This window comes from Python bivittatus, unplaced genomic scaffold, assembly GCF_059951505.1.
Source record: "Python bivittatus isolate LINGU-HERP-01145 unplaced genomic scaffold, Pbiv_v1 ctg000610_np1212, whole genome shotgun sequence".
NCBI lineage: Eukaryota > Metazoa > Chordata > Lepidosauria > Squamata > Pythonidae > Python > Python bivittatus.
Window position 1 is genome coordinate 8,357,334 of NW_028277088.1, and position 19,028 is coordinate 8,376,361.

Here is a 19,028-nt window from a genome sequence, read left to right on the forward strand (position 1 = left end):
CCGGTCTCCTAGCATCCCTGCTCAACTTTCCTCTCAAGGAGGGTTACCAACCCTGGGCTGCAAACATCCGGACGACCCCTAGATGGCTGCAAAGAAGTACCAGACTTCCAGCTGGATTCCCTCAGCTCCTACCTGGCAGCCCTCATGTACGAGGCCTCCAGGAGGCCCCGCCCCAAGGGAGAGAGAGAGGGGCGAGCGGGAGGACCGGCAGGCGCCTGCGCGTCCCCTTGGCCTCGCGCCCCAAAGGAGCTCGACCGGCCTTCCGGGGCTCGCAAGTCGTTTTTGTGAGTCCGGTTGCTTAGCAACCTGGGGCCCAAGCCGAGACAGCAGCAGGCGGCGGCGGCGGCGGCGCTCCCGGGTGCGGAGGGGATCGAGCTGTTTCTGGGTCCTGAAGAGAGAGGAGGACGCCTTCGGGATAATATTAGCCCCAGAAGCGCCTGAGGTGGCGGCAAGTGCTTGGGGGCGGGGCGGAGGGGGCGCGACGAAAGGGGAAGAAGTGCAAGGGGTCCATATTATAGCGGTGTTTTTCAAACTTGGCCATTTTGAGATGTGTGGACTTCGACGCCACACATGCTGGCTGGGAATTCTGGGAGCTGAAGTCCATGGATCTTAAAGTGGGCAAGTTCGGAAAACACTGTATTATAGGTTGCCATTATCCTTATAGGTTAGGACAGCATCCCCAGCATGGTGCCTCCAGGGGTCCCATTGAAGGCCTCTCCTCATTCTCAGGGGGTGGGTTACAATGACTGACTGGGGATGGGGGTGGGGAGTTCGATGCTGTCATATCTAGGGCACTCAGGGTTGGGGGCGACAGGATCCCCTCCACATGTTGGCCCTCACGTTCCTCAGTTGCCCAGCCAGTGATGATGGGTGTTGGAATTTCAGCCCCCAGTGTTTGGGGTCTGCCAGGCCATCTAACACATATACCTCCCAAACCTGATTTCCCACCCAACCACCAAGCACTGTACATAAAGAGGAAGCAAAATAAAGGCAGGCATGCCTACAGGTTCATCATCCAATAGAAATATACAAAAGAAAGAGAAATTAAGATGGAGAAGAAAGCGAGAGCTCCTTTCTGCAGTACTGGATGGAAGCCAGATCAGTCTTCCTTTTGCCACGGTAGCAACAAAGGAAGGTAGACCATCCATAGTCAGTTCTTGGACTGCAGACTGATAGCAGAAGCCAATGCGATGCCCTTCAACTCTCTGTCCAGGACAATTGCAATATATCCCATCTTTCCTCCAAAGAATTCCCTTGTTAACCTCACAATAGCCCTGTAAGGTACTTTGTTAAGACGTATATAACCCAATGAAATTCCTGAATCTAGGTCACAACCTAATCTTATTTTCACATTAAACTACCCAAATTGCATTTTTTACTGATTCTGTTTAATATATTTTAAAAATTGATCCAATGTACACTCAAAATGCTGTAGAATATTTTAAAACAATTACAGTAGTATAATACTAAATGTGTCAGATTGCAAAGTTTAAAAAGGTAACAGAAGTAACAATAAGATATTGATACTTATGGCATATGACTACTCAGTCTTTGCTTTAGTATCTCCTTACACCATTTTTGGGTAAATCATTGGCAAGTGTAAACTCAGAATCTTTCATTTAAACCTGCTGGTTTTGCTTCTGTACACAAATTTGATCCATATATATATGATATCCCATTATTTTAAAAACTGCATTTAAATTACATTTCTTTGTTAAACATATGCCCAGCTCCTTCTGCTTCTCCCCATAAGCTTGGGATCCAAGCCCTTCACCAGCACTGCCATCTTCTTCCAAAAATATTCCAGTTCTTAAATAGCAACATTCAGAATACTTAGGACATTTTAGAATAAAGCTTAATTTTAAGGTTTCATCACTATTTTTTTAGAGTCTTATAAACCAAGAATTTTGAAGCTATGGAGCGCTATACTGTATGTTGCTAAAGTGCAATAGCCATCATGACCAATAATAATGTATGCTGCCTGGAAGTTACAGTTCAGCAGCGTAAGGAGGGCCACAGGCACTTACCCTTAACTTCTGTGAAATTAGCTCTTCCAAATATTTCCCCTGAGCTCTTTGGGACTGACACCTGTATCAGTAGAAATATGGAAACCTGTTCTATGGCAGTCATCTCTAATATTGGACCTCTCTTACAAGAACATTTACATTAAAGTAATATGGCAGTAAGAACATACACCAACCATATATTTTAATTGCCATGCTGTTTATTTAATGTTTTTATTTGGTGCTTTTTTGTTTGCTTGTTTATAGGAATGTAATAATTTGGTAATGTATGCTGTCAATAGCAGGACCTCATTAAAGATATTGAAGATAGGGAAATTATCACTGCCTCCTGTTCCATGATGCAAAAGAAATATTTCAAGGTGCACAGATCATATAATTGTAAAACATGCTAAGAAAGAGCTTTGAAAATAAAAGCTTTATAAATAGGCCGATTTAATGCATATAAAATGTTATCTACTGCTATAATTGTTTTAATGTGCAGTTGCTTTGGAAAGCAGAAGTAGCCTTAGGTTTTATTTTTAATTACACTGAAGCAAAATATGTTTAGGCATGTCAAACTTTTATAGTTCATAATGAGTTTATTGCACACAATAATTATGGGTTCAGTAATTAAAAGTTTAAAATTGCTGCTATTTTATTTAATATAAATGATAAATCAAAGATTTCTTTCTGCCTTTATATAAGTTAAAGTTGGGATGTGTCAAATATCAATCTTATGTTTCATATTGTGGTAATTGTATATTAGTAAGACTTCAAACATGGGAGTTGTATGGGTATAAAGGCTCTGTCAGGTTAAAAAAATCATTGGCTAAAGGCTGAATTTCTTTTGTTGTTTAATGTGCTGTACATATTCATATATAACAGTAATTTATAATAATAATTATGAAACTTATTTTAGGGGAGTTCCTACAAACAAGAGTCTGTAGTACTTACTGCTGTGGCATTACAAGATCACATTTTACATGATCTTCAACTGCAAAATCTTTCATTAGCAGATCCTTTAAAGTCAAAGACATGGAGTAAAAAACATAAGTACAGACCTGTGAACAAAGAGACAATCAGATCAGTTATAGATACTGGACTAAAAAAACCAAACAAACAGCCAAACAACCAAAACAACCCAAAAAATGAAGATCTAGAAAAAGAATATGTTCTTGATCCAAGTCCTCAGCCTCTGACTTTAGGTAAAACCTTAATTTTCCAGTCTGTGCATGTTTGCTTTTTATAAACATTTAATGCCTCTGGGAGTATGGAAGGATTTGGCGGCATACAAATTTAATAAATGTAAATGCTATTTAGATTATAATAAAGAGATTTTTCCATATTGCACAATAGCAAAAGAATACAAGAAGAGCTGCTCATTCTTACAAGCAACTTTCTCTATTTTGCATTTCAGCTTTTGTTTGCAACAGTATTAGATAGACATTTCTTGGAAAGTTATAAGCGGGGATGAGAAAACAGTTATTTCTTGTTTACCTAAGCATTTTGGATTCTGAGTTTTTCTGTCTCTGAGCATTACATAAAAACAAAAGCCTACTTCATCTCAATTCAATATAACTTATTTTGGATAAGAACACATGTGAACTGGAGAAAGACTCTCAAACAAATTTTAATTGATTGCAGTGATTAGAAAAATATCATTATCATTATGATATTGCTGCTGACCATGTCATTGATCATCACATTCTCTCGTTTGCTTACATGAAGAGAAATCTGAGAGAGAATAGGAATGCATCCGTGAACATAAAATGTGTTGTATTAAGTAACCCCTGAAAATATCCAAATCTAATGAATCTATCTTAAATAAAAGGCAATGCCACCAGGTTAAGGAGAATTACTTAGAAAATGAACCTTTCCTCTGCCCCCATGTCTCTTGGGTAGATACTTTAAATTGATTTCTACTGTGATAAATAGCAAAAACCTTACTGCAGTGCCAGGATAAAAAGTTTTGTCATTAGGAAGAAAAGTCTTTGTACAGCAAGAAGTGAACATACCACCCAGTGAAACTACATTAGCACCATCTAGAGTTGCCTTCTACTATAATGGGGATAAGTATTTGGGCAACTGTTGCTTTTACAAAGAAAACATTTACTAGGCTGGGCATAGTTTGGTTTTTTTTAAATAAAACTTCCTTTTAACTACCTTTTACTCAAAAATGTACAAGCTGTGTTTTCGTAATGATCTGGGGAGCAAATCCATGAATAATGCCTGTAGCTAAACACCCAACTTCAAACCAAGAAACAAGAGATGTACTGTATTGTAATAAAGGGTATGGATGCAGAAGTTTCCTGCCTGGGGAAACAGGAGGTGCAGCAGCAACACATTATACTGTCATGAGCTAATAACGTTACATGGTCTGACTAATAACTAGGAAGAACTACCGAGCTGCCACTTTTACCCTTTGTAACTTTTGTTTACAAGAGTTTTCATCCTTTTAAATCACCAGTAGAAATGTATTGGAGAGCTAGTGTGATGTAATGGTCGATGGCACAGTGTAGAAACTAGGAGACTGTGAATTACAGTCCTGCCTTAGGCACAAAGCCAGCTGGGTGACCTTGGGCCAGTCGCTCTCTCTCTGCCCTGGGAAGAAGGCAATGGCAAATCACTTATGAAAAACATTGCCAAGAAAAATTCAGGGACTTGTTCATGAAGTTACCAGGAGTCAAGAATGACTTGAAGGAGTGCGCGCGCGCGCACACACACACACACAAGAAATGAATTGAGTTATCCAGCACTATCTCCCTCCTGTTTTGCCTCCCATCCATTCTTGTTTTTAAAAGTAGTGTGTTTCTGTTCCAAGATTGTGTAGTTTAAAAGCCCAGCCCTGCAATCATATATTTAGAAAGCTATAGAAGATATATTTCTGTGTATGTGTGCTAATGCACATTGGTATGTTGATTTGATGGTGTCAGCTATCCACATATATCATCTACAGAGTGATATGCACTGAAGAGAACTAGGTGGAGCTGCTGGGAGTTGTAGTTCAACAACATTCAAATATTCACAGATTTCCCAGCTTTGCTCTGTTAGAATGCAGTCGTTGCAGAACATCTAAGAAATATTAAAATCTGCTCAGACTTAAAAGAGATTTAAGAATATGCTTAAATAATGCTTTGTTTAACTGTTTTTATGATCAGTTTACTTGGTGGATGATACTTCACTAAGCCTGAGTCGCATCTATTCAGATAGATAAACTCTTGTTTCAGGGAAAATTAAAATGACCAAATTGCTCTTTGTCTTAATAAACCTGGTCTTCATGCTGAAGTAGGCAAATAAAAATTTAGATAAAGAAATGGGGTTTGAAGTCTACAGAATAAGATATTTTGGTGGTCTATTTAATTTTAGTTGGGGTTGTTTGTTTGTTTAGTTTGGGTTTTGCTCATTATCACCCAGTCCTGCAAACATTCTTTCAGACAGAAACCCCAGTGTGGAATCCAGAAGTATTGGTTGCCTGAGAAAAATGTGGTATACCTGTCAAATTCCTCTGTCATATGGCACATCTGCCTACTTAAAGAAGGGAGGCTTAAGCAAATTTAGTTGCAATTCTGTAGCGTACTGTACATCCATGCCTGAAGTACCCATTTTACACTATGAAATGTCTTTCTAAGCAGATATGCAGGGGATTTCACTGTTGATGTATCACTTAAAAATAGGATTTTATGTTAATACACATGTGTGTATCAATATGCATATTTCTATGCATTTGTACACATTCCAGTGATGGCTAGTTTTTTTGTCTCAGCAGTGATTCCTGACAATTATTTACAAGACCAAAATGTGCATTTCTGTTGCCCCTAAGAATTCTCCCATTAGGTTTCACTCTTTTTTTTTTTTAGATTTTTTATCCCACCTTTATTATTTTTATAAATAACTCAAGGCAGCGAACATACCTGATACTCCTTCCTCCTCCTATTTTCCCCACAACAACCCTGTGAGGAGAGTGACTGGCGCAAAGTCACCCAGCCGGCTTTCATGCCTAAGTCAGGACTAGAACTCACAGATTCCTGCTTTCTAGCCTGGTGCCTTCACCACTAGACCAAACTGGCTCTTTCCTTAATAAACCATCCCCCCAAATATTAGCTTTAATTAATGGAATTATTGTTATTCAGTTACTTTCACTGAACTTATTACATTCAAATTTATGATTAAATTATGAGCTAGAAAATATTAATTCAAGTTTATCCCCAAAGAACATTAGTAGCTATAAAAAAAAAAGAATGCTTATGTTTCCATAGAAATATTAAATATGCACTGCCACACTGAAGATCCTCTAAGGAATAAATTATGAGTCCATTTCATTTACTGGACTTTATCTGCAGCTCAGAAACTTGGACTGGTGGAGCTTCCTGCCCTGCCACTAACTCTGGAGGAGTGGGAACATGTGAAGCAGCGATCCATAAAACAAGGAGATTCTGTTCAACCTTGTGCTATATGCAAAGAAGAATTTGCACTTCAGCCACAGGTATTTTATCTGCCTCCTTGAATATTATGACATATGTCTGGTAGAACTGGGAAATGCTGTGGCTTCAGCTTGGAAGAGATGCTTTGGAATACATAAGGGCACCAATGTAGCACCTGTCTGTAAGACATTAAAACAGCTGCTGCTGTTTCCAGTCAGTTTCCAATTTCCTCACAACCACCACAGAATTCTAAGTTGAATCCAAAGCATTTCACAGTCCTGGAATCCAGTGAAACATGTTAAAAAAAAAACCATTGGAAAAAACTAAATGAATTAACTTGCGCTTAGTCATAATAAATATGGGTTGCCAACTTTGTTCACAGAACATTGGACTGTTGCCTGATCATGAATGGGACACAACCTCTCTCTTCTTCTCCAAAAAGCAAATAATTGGTACCATTCTTTCCACTTTCTTAAGATTACTTTGTATAGCTATCAGAAGCAGTTCAGAGACAGGGACTTCAAGTGTTAAGGAGACTCCATCTGCCCTAGGAAGGACCTTCTAACATGTATTCAGGGACTCATGATTCACCTTATACACATGGCTTTTAGGGTACCAGGTTGTGCCCTTTCCGCAAGCATTTTAACAACCATTGGGGAAAAAATCCAGTATATAAATCTGAAGTGTAATAAATATGCAGATAATGTGATTAACCACTAAAATGTTCTCTTTGCAATGAAAGCTACTGTTTGTTTGTTGTGCATTTACTAATTATAGCAAGGGTAGAGGGGATTTTTGGATGAATTGAAGTCTCAAAGTAATTTTATTATTTCTGAACAGGTGTTGCTCTCTTGTTCTCATGTGTTTCACAGAGTAAGTAAACCACATCTCTTTATCATTTAAAAGGTAAATATGTATCCAGCTAGCCTTCTAACTTGTACATTATGTAACTAGTAATAATGCGAATTTTTAAGTATAAGAATAAATCTGTTATTTGTTTTTAATTGTGATAATTCAAAATGTAACTTTAGGATATTGCTTTGAGACAGTATGTTTTATCTTATACAGTATGATTGCCTATGGAACAGGCCTGCACAACTCAGGGGAAAGGGCTACATTGATAAATTAAAAATAATCATGGGCCACAAAGAATACCTGGTGTGCCAGTCAGCTTTTCAGCAGTGATGGAGCTGGCAGTGTTGGTGAGGCCTGGAAGCATTGGAGGTGCTTGGCAGTACATCTATGGGGTGGTGGCACATCCTTTCAGGTTCCTTGATTAGGGTATTGTTTACTGCTTGATTGTATGTCTGGTGATAATCTTGGTGTTAATCTCTGCTTATCTGGGTGATGATTGCTGGTAAGGAGATGTTCTGGTCTTTTGCTTGGAGTACTTGATTAGTGTGAGTTGTATTCTGATAGACTTGGTTTTCTAATTTGCTGTTGTTACCTCTGCTGATGAGGATATCCAGGAAGGGTAGCGTGTTCTTCCTCTCTGGTGAATTTTATTCCTTTGAAGATGTTGTTGATAGTTTCATGTGTCTTCTCTAGGTGTTCCTTTTTTATTATAACAAAGGTGTCATCTACATACTCCATTACCAAAGTAACAACCCAACCTTCCCACAAGAGGAGCTGTGTAAGAACATTATTCAAACGAGCACAAACGCATTGCAGTAACCCAGACAGCAGAAAAAGGAAACAGACCACCTATATAACATCTTCCAACAAAAAAGATATCCACACAACTTTATCAAAAAGTGCCTGACTACTTAACCTACTACAACACAACCAACACAAGCTATGAAAAGGATAACACTGCCATACATCAGAAACATCTCAGAAACTACCAACAGACTATTACAACCACATGGCATCTCTATAGCACACAAAGCAACTAAAGCCCTCCAAAACATCTTAAGCAAACCAAAAGACCCAGTAGCCCAAGAAGAAAAAATAGGAGTCATCTACAACATACAGTGTAAGGACTGTAACAAGCACTATGTAGGACAGACAGGCAGAAGACTAGCAGAGCGCATCCATGAACGCCAACTAGCAGTCAGAAGATACAATGAAAACTCCTTAATCTCACAACACATGGACAGACTTAACCATAGTTTCAACTGGGAAACTGTCAGCATTTTAGACCAAGCTAAATCCAAAAATGTGAGGGAATTCCTGGAAGCTTGGTATTCAGACAAGGAAGCCATCAACAGGCACATAGAGATAAACAACATCTATACACTATTCAAAAGAGACAATAAAAAGGAAAACAAAAGACCAGAACATCTCCTCACCAGCAATCATAACCCAGATAAGCAGAGATTAACACCAAGATTATCACCAGACATACAATCAAGCAGTAAACAATACCCTAATCAAGGAACTACCAGAGGGGGAAAAAATAAAACAAAACCCCCACCCCCACTAACACTGGCAGGGCATGCCACTATATGTAAACAGAGAGCAAACCCCATTCCATTCTAGCACTGAAGATGTTATCTAGCTGGGTAATGAAATGTTTGCAAGAAAACAACCAAGCTCAGGGAACACCAAAGACTCCACAAATGCCTCTTTGTAGGAGGGAGTGGTTCCACCTGCCTTGAAAGGGACACTGGTCCATCCCCTCCTCAAGAGACCATCCTTGGATCCAGCAGTGTTGGATAACCTTTGTCTAGTCTCTAACCCTCCATTTTCAGCGAAGGTTGTTGAAAGGATGGTAAGCACTCAGTTTCAAAAGGTTCTGGGGGATGTGGATTATCTGGACCTTTTTCACTCAGGGTTCAGGCTAGATTATAGTGCGGAGACTGCATTGGTTATGCTCATGTATGACCTCTGGAGGTCCTAGGATGCAGGTGGTACATCCATCTTTGCCCTCCTGGATCTCTCAGCACCTTTTGGTACCATCAATCATAATATCCTTCTGGACTAGCTTATGGGATTAGTAGTGGGGATGCTGTTTTGCAGTGGTTCTCCTTCCTCCAGGGCTGGTTCCAGTCAGTTTGGTGTGGAGGGGGAGTTTGAGCCCTTGGCCTTTCTCTGTGAGATGCCTCAAGGCTCTGCTCTGTTTCTATTCCTATTTAACATCTACATGAACCCACAGGATGAGGACATCCATTGACACAGGGTAAAATATCAGTATGCTGATGATACTGTTATATATCTGCACCCCTGGCTGAACAAGTAATGCCATCAAGGTGCTTATCAAATGCCTGGAGGGTGTGAGGGACTGGATGGGGAAGAACAGGTTTCAACTCAACTCTAGCAGGGATTTGAGGTTCCTTGGACCTAGGGATTTTGCATCTTTAATTCTCAGCAGGGTAGCATTTCCCCAGATTGAGTTGGTGCACAGTTTGGGAGTTCTCCTGAACTCATAGCTCTTGCCTGAAGAGCTGGTGGCAGCCACAGCTAGGAGGAGCTTTTGCTCAAATCTATCTTGTGCCCTTTCCTGGACCAGGAGGCCCTGCTCACTGTCATTCATGCCTTAGTCATTTCCCAACTGGATTTTTACAATATGCTGTACATGGGGCTGCCCTTGAAAAACTCTTGGAAACTTCAACTGCATCAGAATGCAGTGGTATGCAGTTTGGATGCACCAAGGTTGACCAAGTTACATTGCTTTCAGGTGCAATTCAAGGTGCTGGTTACCCCTTTAAAGCCCTGCATGACACATGGCCAGATGACTTGCGGGACCACCTGTCTCCAAGGGTCCCTGCCCATCCCACCAGATCTGACAGGGCAGGTGTGCTCCAGGGACGCCTCCATTAAAGAATATCATCTGATGTGACCAAGGAGTTGTGTGGTATTTGCCCTATGGAACAGCCTCCCCCATGAGATCTGGAGGGCCTCAACCCTTCTGACCTTCTGGAAGGCTGTGAAGACCTGGCTTTTCTGTTAAATAAACCCCATACAGGTGTGGTGTATATGGTTGAGCTTGTTATAAAGTGCCTTGGTGATTGTATTATGATTATTTTCATTCTGGGTTTGGTTTTGGATTTTTTGGTTTAATTTTTAGATGTTTTATTATATTGTTTTTGTTGATTGTTGTTAGCTATCCAGAGTTCACACGTAAGATAGGTGCCTATATACATTTTCTAAAATAAATAAATAATCATATCCCCAAACAGCCTTACAGTTGTTTAGTGCTAAACTAATTTCTCCTGTGCATCTCTGTGTGTGAAGATAAACAAAAGTATTAGACCTGTGGTCTGCCTTTTAGCACAGAGATGAAGCCTCCAGACAGACTTCTTACAATATGACTTCTTTATGAAGTTCTTTCCATAGATGGATGGATGGATGGATGGATGGATGGATGGATGGATGGATGGATGGATGGATGGAGGAGGAGGTGCAGGCTAGACATTAGGAAGAACTTCATGACTGTACACACTGTCAGCCAGTGAAACAGGCTGCCACATGGAGATGTTGAATTTGCCTTTGCTAGAATTCTTCAAATAGAGGCTGGATGGTCCTTCCCCAGAGATACTTTAGGATTGTGCACTGCACGTGGGACTGGACTAGATGGCCTCTAAGATGCCTTCCATGATTCTATTGTCTTTCCTGCATGTATAAACTATGGGCCCATAACTCTGCACACATATCCATAAATCTTGGGCGGGGGGGGGGACTAATTTCAAGCAGGTTTATAGTTAGAACTAATATTATTTTTCCAGGCATGCCTGAAAGCTTTTGAAAGGTTTGCAGCTAAAAAGAGCTGTCCAATGTGTAGAAAGATCCAGTATCAAACACGAGTCATTCATGATGGAGCCCGCCTTTTTAAAATAAAATGTGCTACGAGGTAAGAATGACTGGCAAATGACAAAAACAATCTTCTATTTTTGACACCTTTTATATTTTATTTTCAGTATTCAAATCTGTAAAAGACTCTCTTTTTATGCCACAGAATTCAAGCTTTCTGGAGGGGTCATATTGTTAGAAAATGGTATAAAAATCTGAGAAATACAGTACCTCCCAAAGATGTGAGATTAAGAAAAAAATTCTTTGAAGAAAAGGTAGGCATTTCTCACATTTCAAAATATATTATGTTGCGACGCTACAAATCAAAACAAATTCAGTGCTTATCAAATCTGCATTCAGAACAAAATGGCCTGATTTTGTTCACATATGAATCCAAACATCTGAAGCATTCATGCTTCGGTTTGGGTGTGGGCTACCCCAAAATGGTGGTTCCATGCACGGCATGGTTGTATGCATCTCCAGAAGAAAAGCTACTTTCCTTCTCCCTCCCATGCTTAGGCTAAAGCAACAGAATCTAGTAAAGATTCTTTCTTTAAAAAGAAATCTTTCAGAGCCTAGGAAATACCAATGAAAGCATATAATTCATTTTCTTCCATATGCTGTACGCATATGGTTTCACGTATACATTAAGGCCAGTGGGGAGAGCAGTTAAAATGTTGCACTACAATCAGGGAGAGCCAGGTTCAAGTCCATCTTCAGCAGTGGAAACTCACTGGATGACTTGGGGCCAGTCACACACACCCAGCCCAATCTCCTGCACAGGGCCATTGTAAATGAAGGGAAAACGCAGTGGAAGTTTCCTGAGCAACTGGAGGAAGGATGAAATCTAAGAAATGCATAAAATGTACATAGGAAGAGTACCTAAAAGAATAAGAGTCCTAGAAAGGGAGAATTGGGGAAGGAAGCATAAAGCTCAGAGTGTACCCTCCTCCCAGTTTGGCAGATGTACAGTATAAGATTTATTATTACCTGTCTTCATGTCTGCAGAAAAACCACATTCTCAGCCTATCCTAATTATGTGAGACTATTTCTGCTAATCATGCAACTTCCTTCCACTTTTGAATTTTTTTTTTTCATTTGTCCTCAGAATTGTCAAGCCTAAATCTAGCTGGATGAGATACTGCTGTATCTAATTTTGTCTCTTTTATTTATTTGTCACCTTGGTAGACCATTACAGTCTCAGCAGTTTACAAGATAAAATATACAATAAACAATATACAATTAGAGCACCCAATTAAAAATATACAATTAATAAGCATAGAATACTAATTAAATTCCAAAGCTCATCTGTAACCCAACCAAGATTGTATCATGGCCCAAAATCCTCTGGAAAAGTTCTGTTTCAGTCTGTTTCCAAAAGGCAGTCATAGTAGGAGCCACCTGGATATCCTTTGGGAGGTCATTCCAAAAGGCTGGAACTGCTACTAAAAAAACATCACTGCCAAACCTCAGACCCCATCACCTCCCTAAAGTGGGAAATCACTGGCAGCTTCTTCTAGGTAAATTATTTCTAGTTATTACAGTCAATGCCATTTTCTAAAAGCATGTGAACTGCAAACCAGTCTATTTCCTTGGGAGCAAGACCCATTGATTTGTGATTTAGTTTTGAGTAAACATTCATTGGTCCACCTTGTTTATAGATTGTAAGAAGACCCCAAGGTTTCTGAAATACAAGTTTATTTTCTCAAAGGGTAACATGAACAAAGTACTGAGGGTCGCTAAGTTAAAAGATGTATTCATTGATAAGAACATATAAACCAAGGGTCAAGTTTTGGCAATGATAAATTCCAAAGTTAGATCCTGTGAGAGATCATTGTTGAATCTACTTTATTACTAAATAGCTTTATTACATAAATCAATTAGAAACCTTGCTAATTTAGATCAAAGGAAGTAGGAAAAGTTACTCCAAGCAATCTATGCTAATTTTTAACACTAACGTACACAGAGAATGAAATGCTGTTTAGATTTCCATGTGTTAGATAGTGAACCTGTTTGACTGTTAGCTATAAACAGTGCTTGTATATGTCATCTAACTGAGCTAAAAAATTTTTATTGCTATAATTAAATCTTTTCAAATGCATTCCATTATCTTCAGTCCAGCTAAAAAGGCAGCTATTGTTCCTGAAACAAGGTATATTATTTATAAAATGGTACTGCTCACTCCTTCCTCACCACGTGATTTCTTCCCAAAGTTTTTAATTTAAATCTCACCAAACAACATAATGGTCTGGGAGTTTGTTTAGCCATTTGACTTCCTTTATCACATAGAGATGGCAAACATTCTGTTGCTAACTTGATGTGGCTCCAGGCAGCAAGCTAAGAGGATATTAAACTAGTAAAAGCTTATCAACTGATTCATTGATACGCTGTAAATTCCAGGCTTTTCATTTTACTTTTAAGTCAACACATTAGTAAGCAATTTGCTGACATAAAGATGGATTGCTTTAAAACAGCTCCCCTTGGCAGACAAAGTTCATTTTGATGCTTTTGTGTGCATCTTTATTTAATCATGTTCTTGGGCGTCACCTAAAACCTGTGACTGATGGTGCTTTACATACAGCTAAAAATGTTTAGAATGCCTCCACTGTCATATTGTGCATGTTGAAAAGCACAGAAGTGACAAAGGAAAGTACCGAATTTGGATAGAGAATAGTTTTCAGAATGGCCATTTTCTTGGAAAGTAAAATTTCTCCTTTTTAAAATTGCAAACGTGTTGTTTACATTTGTTAAATATTTTTCTTTTGAAGAAAAAAATAAATGGTTTGAACATATGTTGCCTCTCCTTCACATTGGTGTGGGGAAGAAGATGCAGGTAGTAAACTATGTGTATATCAGCCTAAGTGTGCAAGTTTTAGAACAAAAATATTTTGTATTTATTTATAACTCTACTACACATGTGCATGTTGAGAATTTAAGCAAAAAACAAACAAAAAAACCATCTGACTACTTTGTGGTCAAGGAGAAGAAATTAAGGACAACCCTAATTTTGCTTTCTGCAAATGTCCCCATCTCTTCATTTCACCTGAAAAATAAAAGGGGGAGGGGAATCTTGCAAAGCCAGTTCTACAACTTTAAAGATAGATATCCTGTTGCTGCAAGATATAATATCAGTAGATCGGAACATACATAATTCAGTAGTGCACAGAAATGATAAACAACAATAAAAGTCGTGTAAAGAAATCTAGAGTGTTACTCTGATGGAGAAATAGCTTTAGGAGAAGAAGGTAAGCCATGTAGCCTGTGCCATCCAAGTGAGTCAGATACTACAATACCAAGTAGTTCCAGTAGAAGAGAATATATGTAGCTCAAGGTGAACTGTGGAGTCCTTGGCACTGTCTGAGTTTGGATGTTCGCTTGCAGACATTTCATTACCCAAGTAGGTAACATCATCAGTGTGCACTGATGTTACCTAGTTGGGCAATGAAATGTCTGCAAGCGAACAGCCAAGCTCAAAGAGCACCAAGGCTCCACAATACCAAGTAGAAAAACTAGGTGGTTCCAGGTGTGCAGTTGGCTGGAAATTGTGTGTGTGTGCGCACGCACGCGGCTGCATTTGTTCCCTGAGGAAGGAAGGGCTCTAGGTCAATTGTAGAGAAATATTTTGCATGCTGGATTCCATCTTTAGCATCCCTGGTAAATATGCTTGGGAAATCAAGCAATAGTAGCTTGAAAGAATACATGGGACTGCAGCAAGTGAACCAATGCTCACTAGCACCTAGCAAGGGAAATTGACGAGAGCAGGGGGAGAAACATGGAATGGAATGAACAGAAAGGAAAGAGAGACAATCACATAGATACACAAATTGAAGAAAGGTCCATCATGTTTTATTGAATTAGGTTTAATTCTTAGAGTGCCCACTGAAATCAGTAGGCTTTTAGTGAGTCCCATTAATTTCAGCCGTTTTTTTATTCTTGCAGTGACTGAATCTGAAGCTATCATTTGTTTAGATGCTTATAATATTCTTGCTGATGAACTTTTAAAAATATCCCAACAGACATGAGATCTGCTATAGAATCAGTAGGACATTTGAGATAATGATGTAGTTTGATTAGTGTGTCCACTCTCTAAATCCAAAATACAGAAGAGGGAACCTCAACTAGGCCAAAGAAATAGTGAGGAGGTTCAGTGGGCCTGAAGGTTTTGGGGGGAGGAACAGAATGGAGAAATCAGTACTGAAGCAGCCAGCATCAAGCACCCAAAATGTGTCCTTCACTACCCGGGGGTGGGGAGAGGGGGATATTTAGAGAAAAAAAAGCATGAATTATAATCCGTTGTAGAGCTCCACTTGTTAAGATATTAACACAGTCTAATTTGACTGATACTTAATTTAGGCCTTTGAAAAGGGTCATTTATTTCATTGTACTACTATTCCCCTAAATTTGATACAGAAGTGAAAGCAACTGCTATATTGTGTTCCAGAGTCTTGCTTTACAATCTCTAACAGCAGATGCAGAAAATATTTTCTTTCAGACCATTCTATTCGGACCTATCAAGAACAGAGAGGATTCTTATTAGACTGTGTTTGACTTGAGCCAGAAAAAAATCTTGCACGTCCTGCAAAAGAGACATTCTTGGACTGATGCTACATGGACCCTTTGGGACTCCACTTTTAACTCATTAACAATAAAAATATTTGTCTCATCTTCCAGTTTACAGAGATCTGCCAACGATTGTTGAATTCCTATGATACTCACATTGATGAATTCTTCTCTGAGATAGATTCTACTGTAGCTGCAAGTCAAGAAGTATTTCAGCAACTAGAAAAAAAGTTGGGCCCAGAGATACATGAAGTTGAGTGGGAAAAAATTCAGATTCAGGTTGGTTTCAGTGTCAGAAAAACCTCTTGTTTCATTTACCTTGAGGTAGTTATATGTATTATAATTGATTGGTAACTGACTTTTCTCTTACTCCATTTGTATCCTTCCCCTTACTATTACAGGTAGTCCTTACTTACTGACCCCAATTGGGCCCAGCAAGTCCGTTGCTAAGTGGCACAGTCATTAACTAAACTGTCACATGACCACACTAATGTTGGTTCTGGCTGCAGTTGTTAAGCAAATCACCTGCGGTTGTTAAGCACAACATCAGGTGACCATGACTTGCAACTTCCTGCCAGCTTCCCCATTGACTTTGCTTGTCAGAAGCCAGCTGTGAAGGTCACAAATAGTGATCATGTGACTGTGGGATGCTGCGACCGCTGTAAATGCGCACTGGTTGCCAAGTGCCTGAATCACAATCACGTGACTGCAGGAATGCCATGACAGCTGCAACTTCAAGGACTGGTCATAAGTCTCCTTTTTCAGTGCCATCATAACTTCAAATGGTCGCTGAACAAGCAGTCAGTAAGCAAGGACTACCTGTACTGTGAATTACGTACATGGTATGATCCCACTTTGCTCTTACAGCAAACCCGTGGTCTGAGGGCCCACAAACAGTCACTAAAGTTTGTGGCTGAATATGAAGTTAGACCAGTACCCTTTTTCTGATCCAAGTCTACAGCTCCTTCCACCAAACTACACTTGTATGTAATCTTGTGTGTTTTGCTTGCATAACAAAGACAGCTGTTGATTCTTGCCAATTATCCCGAACAAATTTAGCATTAGCAGCACACACGACTTTACCTTACTTGCTATGTTATCTTTACTGTTCAGCGTTAGCATTTTAATGACCAAGAATTAGTCCAAACTATTTCTGCACTTAAAATGTTTTTTGTTCTTGAATAAATGAAGCACTTGAACTACTATAACCAGAAACAATCATCTCAGAGTACGAAGGACGTAATAAACTCATACAAGTCAGCTTTGGTGGTCACACGCTGTATTTTCTGAGCTTACCAACACTTTTTGTTTCAGGCATTCCGACAAGATATTGTTGACTGTCCAATTTGCATTATGCCACTCATGCAGCCTGCTCAACTTCAGGATGGATTTTCCCAAGATGGCCATCAGTCACGCCCCCGTCAGACGGTGCTGCTCTCCTGTTCCCATGTGTTCCATAGTATCTGTCTTCAAGCATTTGAAGAATTTTCTTTAGGAGAAAGGCCTGTATGTCCTTTATGCCGTTCCTGTTATCAGAAGAAAATTCTCGACTAACAATCTAACATAAATTACAAATATATTTGTAAGAAACCTTAGTAGAAATAATTTATCTAAAAGTGTTTGAATTTGCATTTCAGCAACAAGAGGTGCTGCGCAGATTTGTTTTTTCTGATGAGCGCATTTGTGTGTAAACCTAGGGAGTGCTGTCCGTAATCTAGAGATACGCAAGCCATTAAGATCTATGGTAGGGTTCCAGTTCTCATCCGTGCCACTTCAACTGAATATTTGCATGAGACAGTCCCACAGATGCCTGTGTTAACAGTGGATTGAAAGAAAGGGAGAAAAGCTCCAAGTCCATGGGGACACCGGAATAACTGTAACCAACCAGTTCTTCATAAAATTCTGTAAGCTGAACATCTTATTTTCCCTCCTTGGCCTACCAGACATCTGTTGACCAAAAGGAGGACTTTATATATACCTGTTATCCAAAGACAACAGAAAGAACAATTGATGCTTTGGCTACTCCTGAATTCTCATTAGGCCTCCCTTTGGAAAGTACACAGTTCCCAGGTTAAGAACGAGATCTGTTCCTAAGTCTGTCCGTAAGTCGAATGTATATGTAAGTTGGAACTCGTGCTTATGAATGGGCTTCCCATTACTAAAAATGGTGGACAGCGTTCTCCTTCCTCGAGCCAAGAAATCGCTGAAGCCTTGCAACGTTTTCATGAACCGCTGAAAACAGGCTGTATATTAAAAACACACAGCTTCAGCAGTCCACCCTTTTTAGTAACAGGCAGCCCTTTTGTAAGCATGAGTTGTAAGTCAGACGTTCTTAACCCAGGGACTGTCTGTAATGCTCTGCAAAGGTTTGTGATTCTAGTAACTTTTCTAACGGGAAGCCATTATTTATTGGTGACTGATGTTCTGCATATGGGTATTTATAGCTGTATGTGTAGAATGTGTCCCTGCAAGCCACAGATGAGATTTTCCTGTAAAGTTCTTGACCAACACTGTCCTGTCCACTCACTGTACACTCTAATGCATTGTTTAAGGAAGTAGGAAGAGTGTGTTCCTGTTAGTTCTATGCAGCAACCAAAGAATATAGATAACTGGTTTTGGAAATGAACGATAGGACTCTCCTCCTGGACAGTGACAGGAACTGCTTTTTTGCAAGTTCTGTGTAGGCCCATATATGGGAGAACAGTGAGATCACATTTCGAGAGATGGGGGTAGGATTAATTAACTGAAGCAACCGCTGGGGACAACTTATCTGGGGTGGAGATACTTTGCCTGGAGCTCAGAAGCTTTTTTGACAATACTTGCAAGATTCTATAATCCTGACACTTGTTCAGGCTAAGGCAAGAATTGCATTAGTACAGCTCAAGAAACTTTCCTCACAAAATGTCTCAATAACAAAGAGCACCTTCTGTTCCCACATGGGTTTTGTTCAGTCCATTTATGCCTGGGATAGGCAATGTGTTTTCTTTGATCAGGGGCTTGAGGATAATCTGTTAGAAGCTACATGCCACTGGTGAATGAAGCTGAAGCAAACTAAATGGGATCGCCTATTTTTCCCCTAAGAACCCTTTTCTCTCTTTGCTGTCTCCTTTTCCACACACTCTTAAATCTCCTCCCCACATTCTTCCATGTCAGCAAAGGGAGATAGATTACTGTTTCCTGAGGCCCAAGTTGATTGCTGAAAAATGTATTTATTAAACTTGTGAAATTAGGTCAAAAGATGCATATGGCCTTATGACTGCAAATTACCACCTACCTCTAATTTAGATAGAAGAGTTTTAGAAATGATAAGATT

General features: G+C 39.6%; 1 protein-coding gene across 1 annotated transcript; it reads left to right on the plus strand.

Annotated features, from left to right (window-relative positions):
* The first annotated feature begins 240 nt into the window (after window positions 1-240).
* RNF32 (ring finger protein 32) lies at window positions 241-18,546 on the plus strand. The gene is made up of 9 exons (XM_007433845.3): window positions 241-442; window positions 2,271-2,383; window positions 2,923-3,208; window positions 6,344-6,486; window positions 7,265-7,297; window positions 11,092-11,216; window positions 11,322-11,430; window positions 15,827-15,994; window positions 17,030-18,546. The coding sequence occupies exons 2-9, from the start codon at window positions 2,360-2,362 to the stop codon at window positions 17,267-17,269; spliced, it is 1,128 nt and encodes a 375-aa protein (XP_007433907.2). The 5' UTR covers window positions 241-442; window positions 2,271-2,359; the 3' UTR covers window positions 17,270-18,546.
* The last annotated feature ends 482 nt before the right edge of the window (window positions 18,547-19,028 follow it).

Excerpts from the sequence above, each read along its gene's own strand:
- RNF32 (XM_007433845.3), top strand. The coding sequence starts at position 2,360 with ATGATGCAAAAGAAATATTTCAAG. Across the intron at positions 6,487-7,264 it reads AATTTGCACTTCAGCCACAG|GTGTTGCTCTCTTGTTCTCA; the intron begins GTATTTTATCTG and ends ATTTCTGAACAG. Across the intron at positions 7,298-11,091 it reads GTTCTCATGTGTTTCACAGA|GCATGCCTGAAAGCTTTTGA; the intron begins GTAAGTAAACCA and ends TTATTTTTCCAG.